Consider the following 20,865-nt stretch of genomic DNA (forward strand, 5'->3'; position numbering starts at 1 on the left):
TAGTGCAAATGCTAATCACAAACCAATCACCCTCTACATTGCTAATAATACACTGCTAACATACTAAAAAACAAGGAAGAAGTTTACACCACTAACCTAAATTGCACTGTCACTCAATGGAGTAAATTAAAAGTTACCTGTTTCTCTTGGTAAAATGCTTTATATCCATTTGTCTTATGAAATCTACCTTCAAATGGCTGCCAGAGGTATTCTGCTTCAGATGGAACAGTAGCTGACTACTCTGTTCCCATCTCTTACCAGGTCTGACTCCTCCAGCTACCCCTCCTCACCAGATGTGGATGCCCCTGGTCCCAGTTGCCCTCCTTGGTAAGAGGCGAGCCACTGAGGCCCCCAAATCATCGCCCTCCAAGGCAATCCAGATTGACGCATGGCCCCTGCCCTCCAAGCTTCAGAGCAAGCCCCCCAGCCCCCCTATAACACCCACACCCAATCCAGTGTCTCTCACCCTGGCCTTCTCAGACCACGACTACTCCCTCCTTCAGAAGGAACCTATGGCTATTGCAAGAGAGCCAGGCAGGCGCTGGAATGTCAAACAGCAAGCAGCCATCACCATCGAGCCACTTGGCAGCAACACTACCTGGGTACCCCAGAGGATCCCTGCCCCCTCCCTCCAAACCCTCACAACTGCCCTGGGTACGAAGAACCATCAGGCTCCCCTAGGTCCCCAGCCCCTGAATGTAAAGACTGACAGGACAAGCTCTGTGCTGGAGACCCCCGATGCCTCTCCCACCAGGCTGATGGACCAGGCTGGTCCCCTGGAGAGGACTCCCAAGGCAGGGAGGTCTTACAGGGGCTACAATAATACCTTCTCCCCCAGGCCTAGCCCAAGCCCCAGGGAAGGAAAGCGGGGAAGGAGGAGGAAAAGGAGAATCCACCGTTCCTCCAGCCCTGGCTTTACTGACTCTGAGTCGGACTCCTCTTCTCAGTCTAGATCTCGCTCTCTACCCAGGAAGAGGTGAGATGCTCATCCCCTCTTTTATTTCTGTCTTTATAGCTATTTGTCCCCCCTGTCACTGGGCAAGGCGGTGTCCTCTAATGGCACAGAGTCTTATATCTGGCAGGGGAAAAGAGAATGTCATTATTCATCCCAGTCATCTCTATTCAGTGAGGAAAAAGGCTGGTTCATGGGCACAGATTAGAGGTCGACCGATCATGAATTTTTTACGCCGATACCGATTATTGGTGGACCAAGAGAGCCGATACCGATTTTAATCGGGCGTTTTTCAAAAATATATCTATCTGTAATCATGACAATTACAACAATACTGAATGAACAATGAACCATTTTATTTTAACTTAATATAATACATAAATAACATCTATTTAGTCTCAAATAAATAATGAAACATGTTCAATTTGGTTTAAATAATGCAAAAACAGTGATGGAGAAGGAAGTGCAATATGTGCCATGTAAAAACGTATTTTTATTTTTAAAGCTAACATTCTAGTTCCTTGCTCAGAACATGAGAACATATGAATGCTGGTGGTTCAATATTCCCAGCTAAGAAGTTTGTGGTTGTAGTTACTATAGGAATTATGACGCGTCGACTATTTCTATCTATATAATTTGTACACTGCTCAAAAAAATAAAGGGAATACTTAAACAACACAATGTAACTCCAAGTCAATCACACTTCTGTGAAATCAAACTGTCCACTTAGGAAGCAACACTGATTGACAAATTTCAAATGCTGCTGTGCAAATGGAATAGGCAACAGGTGGAAATTATAGGCATTAGCAAGACAACCACAATAAAGGAGTGGTTCTGCAGGTGGTGACCACAGACCACTTCTCAGCTCCTATGCTTCCTGGCTGATGTTTTGGTCACTTTTGAATGCTGGCGGTGCTTTCACTCTAGTGGTAGCATGAGACAGAGTCTACAACCCACACAAATGGCTCAGGTAGTGCAGCTCATCCAGGATGGTACATCAATGCGAGCTGTGGCAAGAAGGTTTGCTGTGTCTGTCAGCGTAGTGTCCAGAGCATGGAGGCGCTACCAGGAGACATGCCAGTACACCAGGAGACGTGGAAGAGGCCGTAGGAGGGCAACAAGCCAGCAGCAGGACCGCTACCTCCGCCTTTGTGCAAGGAGGAGCAGTACGAGCACTGCCAGAGTCCTGCAAAATGATCTCCAGCAGGCCACAAATGTGCATGTGTCTGCTCAAACGGTCAGAAAAAGACTCCAGGAGGGTGGTATGAGGGCCCAACGTCCACAGGTGGGGGTTGTGCTTACAGCCCAACACCGTGCAGGACGTTTGGCATTTGCCAGAGATCACCAAGAATCAAGAATTCGCCACTGGCGCCCTGTGCTCTTCACAGATGAAAGTGACAGTCTGGAGACGCCGTGGAGAACGTTCTGCTGCCTGCAACATTCTCCAGCATGACCGGTTTGGCGGTGGGTCAGTCATGGTGTGGGGTGGCATTTCTTTGGGGGGCCGCACAGCCCTCCATGTGCTCGCCAGAGGTAGCCTGACTGCCATTAGGTACCGAGATGAGATCCTCAAACCCCTTGTGAGACCATATGCTGGTGCGGTTGGCCCTGGGTTCCTCCTAATGCAAGACAATGCTAGACCTCATGTGGCTGGAGTGTGTCAGCAGTTCCTGCGAGAGGAAGGCATTGATGCTATGGACTGGCCCGCCCGTTCCCCAGACCTGAATCCAATTGAGCACATCTGGGACATCATGTCTCGCTCCATCCACCAACGCCACGTTGCACCACAGACTGTCCAGGAGTTGGCGAATGCTTTCGTCCAGGTCTGGGAGGAGATCCCTCAGGAGACCATCCGCCACCTCATCAGAAGCATGCCCAGGTGTTGTAGGGAGGTCATACAGGCACGTGGAGGCCACACACACTACTGAGCCTCATTTTGACTTGTTTTAAGGACATTACATCAAAGTTGGATCAGCCTGTAGTGTGGTTTTCCACTTTAATTTTGAGTGTGACTCCAAATCCAGACCTCCATGGGTTGATACATTTTTGAGCAGTGTATTTTATATACATTTGACTATTGGATGTTCTTATAGGCACTTTAGTATTGCCAGCCTAATCTCGGGAGTTGATAGGCTTGAAGTCATAAACAGCGCTGTGCTTCAAGGTTTGCTAAGCGCTGCTCGAATGAATGAATGCTTACGAGCCTGCTGCTGCCTACCACTGCTCAGACTGCTCTATCAAATATCAAATCATAGACTTAATTATAATAAACACACAGAAATACGAGCCTTTGGTCATTAATATGGTCAAATCCGCAAAATATAATTTAAAAAAACAATTATTCTTTCAGTGAAATACGGAACCGTTCCGTATTTTGAAGAACGGGTGGCAACCCTAAGTCTAAATATTGCTGTTACATTGCACAACCTTCAACGTTATGTAAAATTCTAGCAAATTAATATGGTCTTTGTTAGGAAGAAACAAAGTTCGCAATGAGCCAGGCAGCCCAAACTAGAGAAGTGACACAATTTCACTAGTTAATATTGCCTGCTAACATGAATTCCTTAACCTTAGCGGAACCCCTCGACAACATTCCGCTGAAAAGGCAGCGCTCAAAATTAAAAAATATTTTTGTAACTTTCACACATTAACAAGTCCAATACAGAAAATGAAAGAAACATCTTGTTAATCTACCCATCGTGTCCTAATTAGCATAATGCAACGGACAAACCTTCCTAGAAAATATTCCTATTCATGAAAATCACAATTGAAATATATTGGAACACCCTGTCATCTCAGATTTTCAAAATATGCTTTACAGCCAAAGCTAGACAAGCATTTGTGTAAGTTTATCGATAGCCTAGCATATCATTATGCCTTGCTAGCAGCAGGCAACCTTGTCACAAATCAGAAAAGCAATCAAATTAAATAGTTTACCTTTGAACTTCGGATGTTTTCACTCCCAGGTAGATAGCCAAAGTTCATTTTTTTCCCCAAAAAATATTATTTTTGTAGGCGAAATAGCTCCGTTTGTTCTTCACGTTTGGCCACGACAACACGGGAAAATATTCCAAATTAGCTCCATAATATCGACAAACATGGCAAACATTGTTTAGAAACAATCCTCGAGGTGTTTTTCAAATATCTATTCGATAATATATTCACCGGGACAATTGGTTTCTCAGTAGACTCGATTGGAATAATGGCTACCTCTGTACTTTACGTGAGATTTTCTCTCCGGGAGCATCATGTGACCACTTGCGCAATGTAGCCCCCTACGGGTATTCTTCAACATAAATGCGTTAAACTACGTCACAATGCTGTAGACACCTTGGGGAATACGTAGAAAGCGTAAGCTGGTTCATAGCACATTCACAGGTCAATGGGGACTTATTGGCATGCAGCGCTTTCAAAACCTGGGGCACTTCCGGATTGGATTTCTCAGGCTTTCGCCTGCAATATCAGTTCTGTTATACTCAGACTATCTTTACAGTTTTGGAAACGTTCGTGTTTTCTATCCAAAGCTGTCAATTATATGCATATTCTAGCATCGTGTCCTTACAAAATATCCCATTTAAAACAGGAATGTTTTTTTCCCCAAAAATGAAAATACTGCCCCTAGAGTCTCAACAGGTTAATGAAACCGCTGTGTCAGATTTCAAAAAGACTTTATGGAAAAAGCATAATCTGAGAACGGTGCTCAGAACCCACAACACCCAGAGAAATATCCGCCATGTTGGAGTCAACAGAAGTTAGAAATTACACCATAAATATTCACTTACCTTTGATCTTCCTCAGAAGGCACTCCCAGGAAACCCAGTTCGACATAAATGACTGATTTGTTCCATAAAGTTCCATCATTTATGTCCAAATAGCCACTTGTTGTTAGCGTGTTCAGCCCAGTAATCCATCTTCATGAGGCGCAGGCACTTCATCCAGAAACTCTAAAAGTTCCGTTACAGTCCTTTTAGAAACATGTCAAACGATGTATGGAATCAATCTTTAGTATGTTACTAACATAAAACAGCAATAATGTTCCAACCAGAGAATTCCATTGTCTTCAGAAAAGCACTGGAACGAGAGGTAACTCTGTCGGGGGCTCTCGTCACGAGCCTGAGACACTCTGCCAGACCACTGACTCAAACAGGCTGGTTTAGACGGTTGACATCCAGTGGACGCTGTAGGAAGTGCAACTTTATCCTTATCTCAATGTGTATTCGGTCGGCCAAGCTTTGAAAAACTACAAACCTCAGATGTCCCACTTCCTGGTTGGATTTTTCTCAGGTTTTCACCTGCCACATGAGTTCTGTTATACTCACAGACATCATTCTAACAGTTTTTTTTAGAAACTAAAGTGTTTTCTATCCAATACTACTAATAATAATATGCATATATTAGCATCTGGGACAGAGTAGGAGACAGTTCACTCTGGGCACGCTATTCATCCAAAAGTGAAAATGCTGCCCCCTATCCCAAAAAGGTTAACTAAATATGCAGGTTTAAAAATATATATACTTCTGTGTATTGATTTTAAGAAAGGCATTGATGTTTATGGTTAGGTACATATGTGCAGCTAACATGCTTTTTTTCACAAATGTGCTTCTGTTAAATCATCACCCGTTTGGCAAAGTTGAAGTAGGCTGTGATTTGATGATAAATTAACAGGCACCACGTTGATTAGGACAAGCTAGTTAACTGCAGATGGTTGATATTACTAGGTTATCTAGTGATTATGTGAAGATTGATTGTTTTTTATAAGGTAAGTTTAATGTTCGCTAGCAAATGACCATGGCTCATTGCAGCCACAGGGTCCTTTTGACGCTGGACTCACGTGATAGGTGGTCAGCCTGCCACGCAGTTTCCTCATGGATTGTAATGTAATCTGTGTCCAAAAAGGCCGATTACCTATTGTTATGAAAACTTTGAATTGGCCCTAATTAATTGCCATGGCGACTAATCGGTCGACCTCTAGCACAGATGAATTTGTATCGGTTGTGAACAAATACAGTACCAGTCAAAAGGATTTTTCTTTATTTTTTACTATTTTCTACATTGTAGAATAATGAAGACATCAAAACCATGAAATAACACATATGGAATAATGTAGTAACCAAAAGTGTTTTAAAATTCAAAATATATTTGAGATTCTTCAAAGTAGCCACCCTTTGCCTTGATGACAGCTTTACAAACTCTTGGCATTCTCTCAACCAGCTCAATGAGGTAGTCACCTGGAATGCATTTCAATTAACAGGTGTGCCTTGTTAAAAATTCATTTATGGAATTTAGTTCCTCAATGTGTTTGAGCCAATCAGTTCTGTTGTGACAAGGTAGGGGTGGTATACAGAAGATGGCCCAATTTGGTATAAGACCAAGTCCATATTATGGCAAGAACAGCTCAAATAAGCAAAGAGAAATGACAGTCCATCATTACTTTAAGACAAGAAGGTGAGCCAATCTGGAAAATGTCAAGGACTTTAAAATTTTCTTCAAGTGCAGTTGCAAAAACCATCAAGTGCTATGATGGAACTGGCTCTCATGAGGACCGCCACAGAAAAATAAAGACCCATAAATAAAAATAAAGTCCTCTGCAGCAGAGTTAACAAGTTAATTAGTTACCAGCCTCAAATAGCAGCCTAGATAAATGCTTCAGAGCTCAAGTAACAGACACATCTCAACATCAACAGAGGAGACTGTGTGAACTAAGCATTCATGGTCGAATTGCTGCAAAGAAACCACTAATAAAGCACATCAATAAGAAGAGGAGACTTGCTTGGGGCAAGAAACACAACCAATGGACATTAATTAGAGTGGTGGAAATCGGTCCTTTTGGTCTGAGTCCAAATTTGAGATTTTTGGTTACAACCGCCGTGTCTTTTTCATTTGTTTAACACTTTTTGGGGGGGTTACTACATGATTCCATTCTGCCCCCCCCCCCCCTCCATCTGCTACCAATGTAGCAATCAAAAAGGTGACGTCATTGGTTTAAACCAATATGACTAATGGCGATATCCAGTCCATCCTAATCTGACATTACTGACAGATTCCCTTCTCCTTCCCGTTCATTTTATCTCTCCTCCAGGTACAGGCCCCGTCACTCTGATAGCAGCTTCAGTGCCTCATCTTGCTCCTCTTCTCGTTCCTCCTCTCCTTCCCTGGACTGCTTTCCAAGGCAGCGGCGATATTCCTACTCCTCTTCCCGATCAAGATCATGGAGTAGGTCCCGTTCCCGCTCTCCCCACAGACGGGCGTGGAGTAGATGCAGCAGACAACGCAGGTAATTTAAGCACTTTCCTCATAAACAACCATGAGGTTCATTTTTTTCTATGGTATTGGTCAGTTCAAATTAACCAAAAATGCATGCAGTGCAGTCAGATCAGTGTATGTTTTCCTGACTACTTGGGATAGGATAACATAATTTACAGTGCATTCGTAAACTATTCAGAACACTTGACTTTTTCCACATTTTGTTACGTTACAGCCTTATTCTAAAATTGCTTAATTTGTTTTTTTCCCATACCCCATAATGACAAAGCAAAAATTGTTTTTTTTTAAGAAATGTTTGCAAAATTTAAAAAAATTAAATATAAAATGTACGTAAGTATTAAGACCGTTTACTCATTGTTTTGTTAAAGCACCTTTGGCAGCGATTACAGCCTTGAGTCTTCTTGGGTATGAAGCTACAAGCTTGGGACACCTGTATTTGGGGAGTTTCTCCCAGTCTTCTCTGCAGATCCTCAAGGTCTGTCAGGTTGGATGGGGAGCGTCACTGCACAGCTATTTTCAGGTCTCTCCAGAGATGTTTGATTGGGTTCAAGTCCTGACTCTGGCTGGTCAACTCAGGAACATTCAGAGACTTGTCCCGAAGCCACTCCTGCATTGTCTTGGCTGTGTGTTTAGGGTCATTGTCCTGTTGGAAGGTGAACCTCCATCCCAGTCTGAAGTCCTGAGCATGTTTTCATGCTTTCGAATGCACTGTGCCTAGCTTCATGGATACAGATTTTTTTCAATTGTATAACATTGACCACGTCTCATATTCCGTTTCTTTCCACAGCCCTTTTTTCAGAGCAGGCTACCGGCCTGAATCTAGAGAAAACAGTGAGGTGGTGAAGAGACTCAAAGATAAAGCCATTGTGAGTACATACTTTTCTATTAAAGTGAAGTTAGCCAGTGATGATACGATAAGTCGGAACAGGACAGTCTGTCTCTGGAGGTCACTGGGTCAAGGTCACGTTCTGTCTCTGGGTTCAGTTCCCCAGAACAGAGTCTCCTTTTCAGTTGAAGACAGGCATTTGTCTGAGAAGGGCCCCTTCTCAGACATTGAAGCCAATAGTATCTTGTCTGATACCGTGTGTGTGGTGCAGAGAAATAATTGTCAGCTGACTAATGCCGTGCTCTCTCCCCTCAGGAGGAGCGTAGGGTTGTTTACGTAGGGCAAATCCGAGAGACAATGACTCATAAAGAGTTGAAGGAACGCTTCTCTCTGTACGGAGAGATTGAGGAGTGCACTTTACATTTCAGAGGCCATGGGTAAGTACTCTGAAACACCAATCATGTTTGTTTCAATAACGAGTAATGCCTGGAACCTGGCTCATGTTCTGTCGGCACGATAATGAAAAGATTTTGAAACTAAAAACGAGTTCTATTGAACAGGTCTGAATCCTACCTAGGGCTGTTACGGTGATCATTTTACCTCCACACCGGCAGTCACGAGTCATGATTGCAGTCAAATTCCACGTGACCGTTGAGTCACGGTAACGAGGCTTCTCCAAAACTGCGCTCTGATGGCAAATAGTAGCCTACCAAACTTGCTAACAGCAAGTCGCTAATGGCCTGGTACTCAATTCTCTATTGTCCCTCTAATCATGTTGACATCAATGTAAATGCAATCGAAAATCAAACATTTCATGAGAGCCCTGGCATTGAGATTGAGTGGAATAGGATCACTTGTTGTGTAGCGAGAGCCAGCTCCTCATAGCTGGTTGATGCATGCAATTAAATAAGTGGTCCCATAAGCCCACGTTGTGCAACATTTCTATAGGCTATGCGTTTGTGTAAGAACAGTTTTTATGGCCTTCATCAGCTTTCTATAGACTAGGCCTACTATTTTATTTATCAATTTTCCTAATGTTGATAATATTAAGCACAACTGGAGTAGCCTACCAAGCTGGAATTAAAATGAACCGCGGGAAAACGTCCTCCATTCGCTATTCAAGTGTGTATTTGTGTATGTCTTTGTTATGCCCCTGTTCCGACAGGTGCATAATGGCCCATTTTCTAAATCCAATGTGATTTACATAATATTTAGTACATGTAAAGACAAGACTAAATTGAATTCCGGAGAGCCCCTTACAGAGCCTAGTGAAATGTGTTCTTATAAGGCTAGTCATTGCGCAATTGCATGTAAAGTGTTTTGACTGCTCACTATATGAGGGTCCCAGCTTTTCGTCCTGCTATATTTATTGATAAATACCTTAAATTAAGCACATTCATTCACTTTACAACTGGTGAAGCCCACCTGGCATATTAAAAACATAACTGCACATATTCGCTACTTGAGTGCAGGCAACAGATTACCTTTTTTGTGGCCCATTCTAAATAAGAAATAATTGCACCTGTGGCGATCAGTTTTTTTAAGAGGACGCTTTGTTTCTCATGAGAATGGCCTTATTTCTATTAACAACCTATTGGGTGACTGTTACTCAAATTCCATTCACCCAGTTCAATGTAACAGCGATGGGTTTAGGGTACTCAAATTTTCCCTATACCCATCAGGTTGCTACAACAAATTTGATGTGACCGACAGTAACACATGGACAGACGGTGTCATTCAATACCACCATGCACACTCTTGCCTACATCTAGCTGATATAGGCTGTATTCATTAGCCCAACAGTTGCATATGAGCGTTTCTGTTGGACAAATTCAGGTGTTTATCCCTGTTCCGTTTGCTTCCGTTTAAGTAACATTTAACAGAATCAGTGGAATGAATACACCCCTGATCACGTGAAAGCACAGTGAACTTTTATAGCAGCCACATAGTATTCCTTCTCGCATTTATGCACTTTACCTCTTCCCTTGCTTGTGGACTTCAATACACAACACATCAGCTGTGTGTCACAAGCCAAACCGCTACACACAGCCTACATCATTGTCACCATATTTGCTAAAGTAACCACATAGCTAATAGAACTAATGCGTTACTAAACCCGCTACAATCATGCAGTAACGTTAGTAAGCAGTTACACTAGCTGGCCTCAGTGGCAATACATTTGTAAAACCAAAAGCTTACCTTGATATGGAAGAGTTCCAGTGTTGCGTTGGATAGTCATAGCCAGCTAGCTAACATAACGTCCCTCTGTTTCAGCAGGGTGTTTGAGTAGGTGACAATAGCTAGCTAAGTGAAACTGGGGAGGGGACAATTTCTCACTAATCCATTTTTGAATAAATTAATTTGTTCAAACTGTTCAACTATCATCTTTCTCTCAACTACTCACTACATTTTAATGCACCGTAGTTCGAGCTTATGCTTTCTATACTAGATTCATTCGGACAACATGTCAGTTCATGCTGCAAGAGCTCTGATAGGTTGGAGGACCTCTCTGGAAGCTGTCATAATTAGAGAACCATGCACCTCAATGTACCCAGAGGAGGACGGAAGCTAGCTCCGGCTGCACCATGGTCCTGTTTTTTTTATATATATATATTTTTTTATTATTATTATTTTTTTACCCCTTTTTCTCCCCAATTTCCCAATTGTTGCTACAACTCCCTTACGGACTCGGGAGAGATGAAGGTTGAAAGTCATGCGTCCTTCGATACACAACCCAACCTTCTTAATTAAGCTTCTTAACACAGCGCGCATCTAACCCGGAAGCCAGCAGCACCAGTGTGTCGGAGGGTACACCGTGTACCTGGCAACCTTGGTTGCGCCCGGCCCGTCACAGTAGTCGCTGGTGCGCGATGAGACAAGGACATCCCTACCGACCAAGCCCTCCCTAACCCGGACGACGCTAGGCCAATTGTGCGTTACGACAGAGCCTGGGCGTGAACCCAGGGACTCTGATGGCACAGCTGGCGCTGCAGTACAGCGCCCTTAACCACTGCGCCACCCAGCCTGCACAAGAAACGCGGCTTCACTTTTTTCAAATCATCATTAGTCGCATCATGCAGCCTTAGAATGTATTAGAAATCAAAACAAGGTTTGTGTCACAATTCTTTTTTCAAATTCTCAACACCAAATTGCAGCATGTGCGCACTCCATGGGAAATCGTTTGGAGAGAATTATCCTTTTTATTTTATTCAGCTATGTTGAATTTTATTCTTACTATAAAATAATGCCACGGGAATTATAAGCAAATCTTGTCTGCTTAATAAACGAGTGTAGCCCATAGTCACATGGCATATCAAGGGCAGAGCCTAACATAAGGATGGCTCAGAATATGCTATTCTGTTCTTGTAAAATGTGCTACATTTTCTTTGTTTTTTTTAGACCTGCCTAAAGTGGATCTATTTTGATGGTCTAGGCTATATTGAATGACTTTATTTGACTTTTTTGAAGTGTAGATGTTTCAACGGTCTGCATTTAGTTGCTTGTTGGCTAAGCGTGGAACCCCGAAGATGCTAAACGTGTTTGTTAATTAATGGTAAATGACTGTAATACCAGCAGTTACTTGCATGATGGTTGTGACAAAATTTGTTGATCGCCACATCCATGGTCTTACCACTTCCGTCGCTAAACATTTTGTGCTTGCTGAACACATCTTGAAGACTAATTTTCTTCCCAGACCCAGAACACCAACCCTTGCTTGACCCTTTCCGTGGTCTCTCAGGCCAAACTACAGCTGCTACAGCAACAACCAGGCTAAACCACCAGTGGCTCTTAAGAACTCACACCTCAACACGATCTAGTAGTGTTCATGTCACCAAGCAGCAGAAAACCAACCAACAGGGAGGGACTACCCAACATTGTCCACTAATTAATGCAAATGTTTGTCTTTTGAATTTTAGAATGTCTTCCAACCCTCTGTCTCCTGTGTTTAATATTTGCTATTCAATCTCTGTGACAGGGATAACTATGGGTTTGTAACCTACTACGATACGAAGGATGCATTCACGGCCATCGAGAACGGCAGCAAGCTCCGTAAGCCTGACGAACTCCCCTTTGACCTTTGCTTCGGAGGAAGGAGACAGTTCTGCAAGACGAGCTATGCTGATCTAGGTAAAACATGGCTTATAGAAATAATTTGTGTAAATATGAATGCCATTTTTTTGGTTGTCAACACTGGTACTAGTTGTAAGTATTACGATAAAATGATCATATTGTACTGTCACCTTTCTTGGTATACACCTACATCTGATTGCAGTGATGCAAGGAGAGCTAGCAAAGATTGTTCCCTCAAAAATCCTGCAGGTGATGCTAATTAGGGTTGGACAGTATCCAGATTTCCATACCTACTGTTCCTGTACCATACCAGGGTATACGGTATTACCGGAAATGCACACACGGGGTGCTATTTCTTAACCAAAAAATGCAATTAAATGCTAACAAAGTACTAGCAAATTCCCATAGTGGATGCTAGCTAAATGCTAACAAGCTCACGCAAATTCCATGGACAGACAACCATGCTCCTAGTTGTGTAACTATCTCATTTTGATGCTCTGCTCGACCCAAGATGCTTGGGATCTTGCAAGCTATATAGGTGGCACATTAACAAACCAAATGCATAGTTATTTACAAGCTGCGTCATTTAGGTCTGTTTTTTTTGTTCATTACTTTATACATGTTTCCGCTAACGCAGAATTTTATTTTTGTATATATTTTTTTACCTTTATTTAACTAGGCAAGTCAGTTAAGAACAAATTATTATTTTCAATGACGGCCTAGGAGCAGTGGGTTAACTGCCTGTTCAGGGGCAGAACGACAGATTTGTACCTAGTCAGCTCGGGGGTTTGAACTTGCAACCTTCCGGTTACTAGTCCAACGCTCTAACCACTAGGCTACCCTGCCCCACTTCACAACAAAGTTGCCAATGTCTTTGTAGTTGTTACCAACAAGGAGGGATGGGGGTTTTAGAAATAATGTCACTATTCAAATAGTATGATTCATTTTTGTCGGATATCCGGATATTCGAAATACAGGGCAATCAAAGTATGTAAACCACTTTACTTTTTACACATTTTTTTTGCTACAGCCTAAATGTAAATATTAATTCGATTGAGATTTTGTGTCAATGGCCAACACACAATACCCCATAATGTCAAAGTGGAATTATATTTTCAGAAATGTTTTAATGTTTATCAATTTAAAGCTGACATCTTGAGTCAAGTATTCAACTTCTTTGTTATGGCAAGCCTAAATAAGTTCAGGAGTAAACATTTGCTTAAGTTACATGGACTCACTCTTTGTTCAATAATAGTGTTTATTATGATTTGTAAGTTGCCTAAGTCGAGCAGTGAATTTCAGACCCAACGACATAGACTGGGGAGGTTTTCCAATGCCTCGCAAAGAAGAGCACCTATTTGTAGATGGGTAAAATGAAGACATTTTATCCATTTGAGCATTGGGAAGGTATTAATTACACTTTGGATTTTCTAACTTTCTAAGATTTTTTTAAAATGACGTCCAACGCAAGAATGGGGAATAAGTCGAAGGGTGTGAATACTTTCTGAAGGAACTTAAACTTGTTAACTTGAGCACTGCTGCGCTGTATTGCTACCGATGGGCCAGTTTGTAACATACAGTTGAAGTCGGAAGTTTACATATACACTCGGTTGGAGTAATTAAAACTCGTTTTTAAACCACTACGCAAATTTCTTGTTAACTTCTTGCGTCGAGCAATCCCGTATCCGGGAGCGTAATCATAGCCTCAAGCTCATTACCATAACGCAACGTTAACTATTCATGAAAATCGCAAATTAAATAAAATAAATATATTCACTCACAAGCTTAGCCTTTTGTTAACAACACTGTCATCTCAGATTTTCAAAAAATGCTTTTCAACCAAGCATTTGTGTAAGAGTATTGATAGCTAGCATAGCATTAAGCCTAGCATTCAGCAGGCAACATTTTCACAAAAACAAGAAAAGCATTCAAATATAATAATTTACCTTTGAAGAACATCGGATGTTTTCAATGAGGAGATTCTCCGTTAGATAGCAAATGTTCAGTTTTTCCAAAAAGATTATTTGTGTAGGAGAAATCGCTCCGTTTTGTTCATCACGTTTGGCTGAGAAAAAAAAAGAAAATTCAGTCATTACAACTGCAAACTTTTTTCCAAATTAACTCCATAATCTCGACAGAAACATGGCAAACGTTGTTTAGAATCAATCCTCAAGGTGTTTTTCACATATCTATTCGATGATAATATCACTCGTGGCAGTTTGGTTTCTCCTCTGAACAAAATGGAAAAATGCACGCACCTGGAGATTATGCAATAGTTTTGACGGAGGACACCGAGCGGACACCTGGTAAATGTAGTCTATGGTCAATCTTCCAATGATATGCCTACAAATACGTCACAATGCTGCAGACACCTTGGGGAAACGACAGAAAGTGTAGGCCATTCCTTGCGCATTCACAGCCATATAAGGAGACATTGAACACAGCGCATTCAGAATCTGGCTCACTTTCTGTATGCAATTTCATCTTGGTTTCGCCTGTAGCATTAGTTCTGTGGCACTCACAGACAATATCTTTGCAGTTTTGGAAACGTCGAGTGTTTTCTTTCCAAAGCTGTCAATTATATGCATAGTTGAGCATCTTTTCGTGACAAAATATCTTGTTTAAAACGGGAACGTTTTTCCTCCAAAAATGAAATACTGCCCCCAGAGGTTCAAGAGGTTAACAAACATGCCATCTGACATTCTCAATTGAATACTGGCTTAAAATAAAAAATACAAGTTATAGCATTAAATCATAGTGGGTATTTCAAAATACCCCGGTATACCGCCTAATACTAATCTTCTTTCTCTCTTCACTCCTCCAGATTCTAACCGCGAGTATGACCCGTCGGCCCCCGTGACTGGCAAGTTTGATGCCCTTGACTTTGACACTTTACTGAAGCAGGCACAGAAGAGTCTGAAGAGGTAACAGAGGCCAGCCCACTGGGGGCGCCACACTAAGACTTACCTCAGAGCCGTTGCCAGGCTCCTCCCACTATCATCGTTGGCTTCGCCTTGACTGAGGGGTGGACCACAACGCACGGTCGATACATTAGCCAGCTAACATTAATTTACATGCAGAGAGAGCTCTTTTCTGGTTCATACAAGACAGTTTTAAAGCTGCAATCAGAAATGATAAGAGTAATAGAACCTTTACATCTTGGTTTAAGGCATTGTACGAAGCTAATAAGGCATAGTTCTATTCAAGAATCAAATGTAATCAATGTCATTGATTGAAGCAGTATATCAGAATCATTATTTGGAAACTGTTGAATTGAGGAAGTCTGCCTTTTTAATATGGGTTGTTTTAAGTGTGAAATCATTCATGCCATGTTCATTTCAAGCCTGTCTATCTTTGAACTCTGAAATGCTATTTCTGAATGTTTCGACATGTTAGCTGTATAACACATTTTCCTGCTTTGTAATATACAGTGCATTCTGAAAGTATTCAGACCCTTTGAATTTCCACATTTTGTTACCTTACAACCTTATTCTAAAATGGGTTAATAAAACTTCTCCCCCTCATCAATCTACACACAATACCCCATAATGTCAAAGCAAAAAACATTTAGAAATTTTTGCATATGTATTAAAATTTAAAGTATTCAGACCTTTTACTCAGTACTTTGTTTAAGCACATTTGGCAGTGATTACAGCCTCGAGTCTAATTGGGTATGACTGTAAGCTTGGTACACCTGTATTTGGGGAGTTTCTCCCATTCTTCTCTGCAGATCCGGACTCTGGCTGGGCCACTCAGGGACAGTCAGAGACTTGTCCTGAAGCCACTCCATTGTGTGCTTAGGGCCGTTGTCCTTTTGGAAGGTGAACCTTCGTTCCAGTCTGAGGTCCTGAGCTCCATGGAGCAGATTTTCATCAATGATCTCTGTACTTTGCTCCATTCATATTTCCCTCAATCCTGACTAGTCTCCCAGTCCAAAACATCCTCACAGCATGATGCTGCCACCATTCTTCACCTTAGGGATGGTGCCAGGTTTCCTCCAGACATGACGCTTGTCATTCTGGCCAAAGATCTTACATTTACATTACATTTAAGTCATTTAGCAGACGCTCTTATCCAGAGCGACTTACAAATTGGTGCATTCACCAGAGAATCTTGTTTCTCATGATCTGAGAGTCCCGTAGGTGCCTTTTTGCAAACGCCAAGCGGGCTGTCATGCCTTTTACTAAGGAGCTGCTTCCGTCTGGCCACTTTACCATAAAGGCCTGTTTGGTGAAGTGCTGCGGAGATGGTTGTCCATCTGGAAGGTTTTGCTATCCACAGAGGAACACTTGAGCTCTGATTCTTGGTCTCCTCCCTGACCATAGCCTTTCTGCCCCGATTGCTCAGTTTGGCCGGGCGGTTCCAAACTTCTTCCATTTAACAATGATGGTGGCCACTGTATTCTTGGGGGCTTTGAATAGTGCAGACTTTTTTTTGGTACACTTCCCCAGATTTGTGCCCCCATCTCTACGGACAATTCCTTTGACCTCATGGCTTGGTTTTTGCTCTGACATGCACGGTCAACTGTGGGAGGGTCTGAATACTTATGTAATTAAGGTATCTGTTAATACTTTGGCAAAAATGTCTAAACCTGTTTTGTTTTGTCATTATGGGCTATTGTGTTGATTTGATGATAAAATAATTGAAACATTTTATAAAAGACTAATGTGGAAAAAGTCAAGTGGTCTGAATACTTTCCGAATGCACTGTAGCTACCAGTCTTTGTTTTGGTTGTTTCTTTCGTTTTTGCAAGCTTACACCTATTGAAGTGAAGATTTGTATGAAAAGATTAAAAGAAATTTAAAAAAGAAATAAAGGAAATGAGAAACTATGATTAACATTAGATTTGTCCTTTTTAGATAACTACTAAATATTTTCATGTCACAATAATTGATATCAAACACTGTTTTTAGAAGGTCTACAGTAGCTTCAACAGCACTCAGAAGGGTGGCGCCATGATTGAGCCGAAGGCCAGCTAGTTTCTGTCCTCAGCATACGTTGACTTGGATACAAAACCTAGGAGGCTAATGGTTCTCGCCCCCTTCCATAGTTATTATGACAACTTCCGGAGGACATTCTCCAACCAATCAGAGCTCTTGCAGCATGATCTGACACCCAATACAAGGATCAGAGAATGGATCTATACTGAATAAAAATATAAATGCAAATATGTTATAGTTCATAAGGAAATCAGTCAATTGAAATCAATTCATTAGGCCCTAATCTATAGATTTTACCTGACTGGGGAATACAGAAATGAGTCTGTTGGTCACAGATACCTATATATTTTTTTGAAGGTAAGTGTGGATCAGAAACCAAGTCAGTATCTGGTGTGACCACCATTTGCCTCATGCAGCGCGATTATAGGGTCAATTTCACGCCATTATGTATTGAATTCAAAATAAAATAAATAGTGAACATGAAAAATAAAGTTGAGAATGTAACATTCTCAAGGACAGGTGAAGTAATGAATGTTGATATCAAAAACCAAACAATTGAAAGCAAAATGTATATAATTGTAAACGAATAAGACCTCAAAAGCAAAACGTCTAAGCAAGTCATTTTAAAGCTAGAGCAAAATGATAAAAAAATATATTTGAAAATAAATGCAAAAATTGTATTCGGTTAAACTTTCCCAGCGACCAATCCTATTGAATACATTTTGCCTACGCTCTTGCCTGCATGTACTACCTTTTGGTTACGCTACTTATATATTTTGCTTTCACTGCCAGTCTTTTCGATTTGCGAGTTTTGGCATTATTTTTCCGTGAAGGGCGAGGTTTAGAGCGAGGCGTAGACAATGAGTCTTCATTGGTCCGCTAGTTTTGGAGAGACGGTTCGTTTTAACCCAATCAATGAACATGATTGTACATTATAATCAGGAAGTATTCAGACCCCTTTGTCCACATTTTGTAAGGTTAAATAAAGCCTTAATGATAAAACATTTATTAGATCATGTAGATTGAGAGAAATAAATCACCATACCCCATAACCACAGAGCAAAAACAGTCTTTTAGAAATGTTTGCTAATTTATACAAATAAAGCATTTACAAAAGTATTCAGACGCTTCACTTTGTACTTTTTTGAAGCACGTTTTGCAGCGATTACAGCCTCGAGTCTTGGGTATGACGCTACAAGCTTTGCACACCTGTATTTGGGGAATTTCTCCCATTTTATTTTCTGCAGATCCTCTCAAGCTCTGTCAGGTTGGATGGGGAGTGTTGCTGCACAGCTATTTTCAGGGTCTCCAGAGATGTACGATTGGGTTCAAGTCCGGGCTCTGGCTCATTGAGACTTGTCCCGAAGCCACTCCTGCGTTGTCTTCGCTGGGTGCTTAGGGTCGTTGTCCTGTTGGAAGGTACACTTTTCGCACCAGTCTTGAGGTCCTGAGCGATCTGGAGCAGCTTTTCATCAAGGATGTCTCTGTACTTTGCTCCGTTCATCTTTCCCTCGATCCTAACTAGTCTCCCAGTCCCTGCTGCTGAATAACATCCCCACAGCATGATGATGCCACCACCATGCTTCACAGTAGGGGTGGTGGCAGGTTTTATCCAGATGTGATGCTTGGCATACAGGCCAAAGAGTTCAATCTTGGTTTCATTAGACCAGATAATCTTGTTTCTCATGGTCTCTGAGTCCTTCAGTCAAATTCCAAGCGGTCTGTCATGTGCCTTTTTACTGAGGGGCTTCCGTCTGGCCACTCTATCATAAAGCAATGATTGGTGGAGTGCTGCAGAGATGGTTGTTCTTCTGGAAGGTTCTCCCAATGCCACAGAGGAACTCTGGAGCTCTGTCAGAGTGACCATTGGGTTCTTGGTCACCTCCCTGACCAAGGCCCTGCTCCCCCGATTGCTCAGTTTGGCCACGTTGCCAGCTCTAGGAAGAGTCTTGGTGGTTACAAACTTCTTACATTTAACAATGATGGAGGCCACTGTGTCCTTGGGGACCTTCAATGTTGCAGACATTTTTTGGTACCCTTCCCCAGATCTATATCTCAACACAATCCTGTCTCTGAGCTCTACGGACAATTCCTTCGACCTCATGGCTTGGTTTTTGTCTGACATGCACTGTCAACTGTGGGATCTTATATAGAGAGGTGTGTGCCTTTCCAAAAATCACGTCCAATTTACCACAGGTAAAACCACATCCAATCAAGGATGCTCAATGGAAACAGGATGCACCTGAGCTCAATTTTGAGTCTCATAGTGAAGGGTCTGAATACTTAAAGGTATGTCGTGACTTTCATTAATGTGATGACTTATTTATTCAATCCACTATGTTTAATTGTTACCTGATTAAATTAATGTAACAACTAACTCATTAGGAATTTGAGGCACAACGGAAGTTGTTTAACGAGATACCATCTCCCGATTTAAACTATAGAAGAGATAACAATATATTGATAAATAACTTATTAATCATTACCTCATATCAGTTCTCATTCTGAACAGTCATGACCTTGCATCCACAAGAACCCAAACTTTTGCTGATTATTCAGTACTCCACATTGGTTTCATCATTTATTTACTAACTAAATAATAACACAGAATACACATACACACTTTCATGAGATAAGTCCCTAGTGGACTGACAAGATATGACTGCTTGTTACACATATGGAGAGGGTTGGGAAAGAGATAGTGAAAGGGGACCTTTATTGTGGATACATTCTAGGACTGTCCTCACATTAATCACATACCTTGCACATGAACTTGCCCGTTTGGGGGATAAGAAATTAATTTACGTGTTGAATGTTGTTCCCCTTTCTCTGTCAGAACGAAGCCCTCTTGGAAAGTTGTTTCGGTGAGAGTTTCCTGTAGGCCACTTGTACATGCTCTGATTGTCCACCAGAAGTCACAATGTCCTTCTTAGTTGTCCCATCTCCAATTGTGATGAGCGTATTAGGATAGTCGTTTAAATTAGCTGCCTTACATTAGATATCGAGAAAAGCTAATCAGCTGTACCAGGGATTGTCTGAGGTGAGATTCTCACCTATTTTCATCCTCGGGTAGATAGTCAAAGTTCCACACCACTTTACACATTGCAGCTGCAGACTGACTGTTTCTGGTCTGGTAGAGCTGCAGCTGCAGACTGATGGTGTTTCTGGTCTGGTAGGTGAGGTTATTTTCTTCAACTCGTGTTGAGGCTAAGTTCTAACCATTTCCCACATGTAGCTGATGCTCCACACTTTCCTGGTCTTGTGTGAATTTCCGTACCAAGGCTTTTTATGCCCTCTGGGTAAAAAGGAGTATTCCATCATGCTGACACAATCTCTGATCTCACTCGGGGCATGGCTAGTCACTGTGCATAGTTTATATGGAAAACAATTGTCATGACACTAAAATCATATTCCTATCTTAACAAAAATAGTTTCATCCATTTTCTTATTACAGAGACAACGTATTGGAAGAGAACTTGACATAAAATGGGTACACATTGAGTTACAGTATTTTCTTGATACCATTCTTAATGACATCACAAAATAATTAACAATGTGACATGATTATTCCCTAATGACCATTCCTAACATTCTCATCTTAGAAATATTGTTCCAATATTCACTTTTTGGGTGTTACAGTTTTGGCGGCAAAAGTCTTCTGGGGGACAAAGGCATTACTTTCACTGATAATGAAAAGCAGGAGGGAGATTCCCCTCCCTAATTTGAGAGGGGTCTGGTCATCGTCTGCCATTTGCCAAGCTGATCTGAGGCCTTGGATCCTCACCCAGGAGAGGTATGACCGGTATTTCTGT

At 41.6% G+C, this 20,865-nt stretch overlaps 2 protein-coding genes across 3 annotated transcripts in view; one reads left to right on the forward strand and one right to left on the reverse strand.

Moving 5' to 3' along the window:
- pprc1 (PPARG related coactivator 1) overlaps positions 1-16,947 on the forward strand; it is a 33,627-nt gene extending 16,680 nt beyond the window's left edge. The window contains exons 9-14 of the mRNA XM_052478328.1: positions 262-976; positions 7,032-7,226; positions 8,004-8,082; positions 8,358-8,479; positions 12,019-12,170; positions 14,938-16,947. Of these exons, the coding sequence (XP_052334288.1) occupies positions 262-976; positions 7,032-7,226; positions 8,004-8,082; positions 8,358-8,479; positions 12,019-12,170; positions 14,938-15,041 (1,367 nt within the window). The 3' untranslated portion in view covers positions 15,042-16,947. The remainder of the gene's footprint in view (positions 1-261; positions 977-7,031; positions 7,227-8,003; positions 8,083-8,357; positions 8,480-12,018; positions 12,171-14,937) is intronic.
- sufu (suppressor of fused homolog (Drosophila)) overlaps positions 1-20,865 on the reverse strand; it is a 455,419-nt gene that overhangs the window by 350,780 nt on the left and 83,774 nt on the right. The window lies entirely within an intron of this gene.

This window comes from Oncorhynchus keta, chromosome 2, assembly GCF_023373465.1.
Source record: "Oncorhynchus keta strain PuntledgeMale-10-30-2019 chromosome 2, Oket_V2, whole genome shotgun sequence".
In the NCBI taxonomy this organism is placed as follows: Eukaryota; Metazoa; Chordata; class Actinopteri; order Salmoniformes; family Salmonidae; genus Oncorhynchus; species Oncorhynchus keta.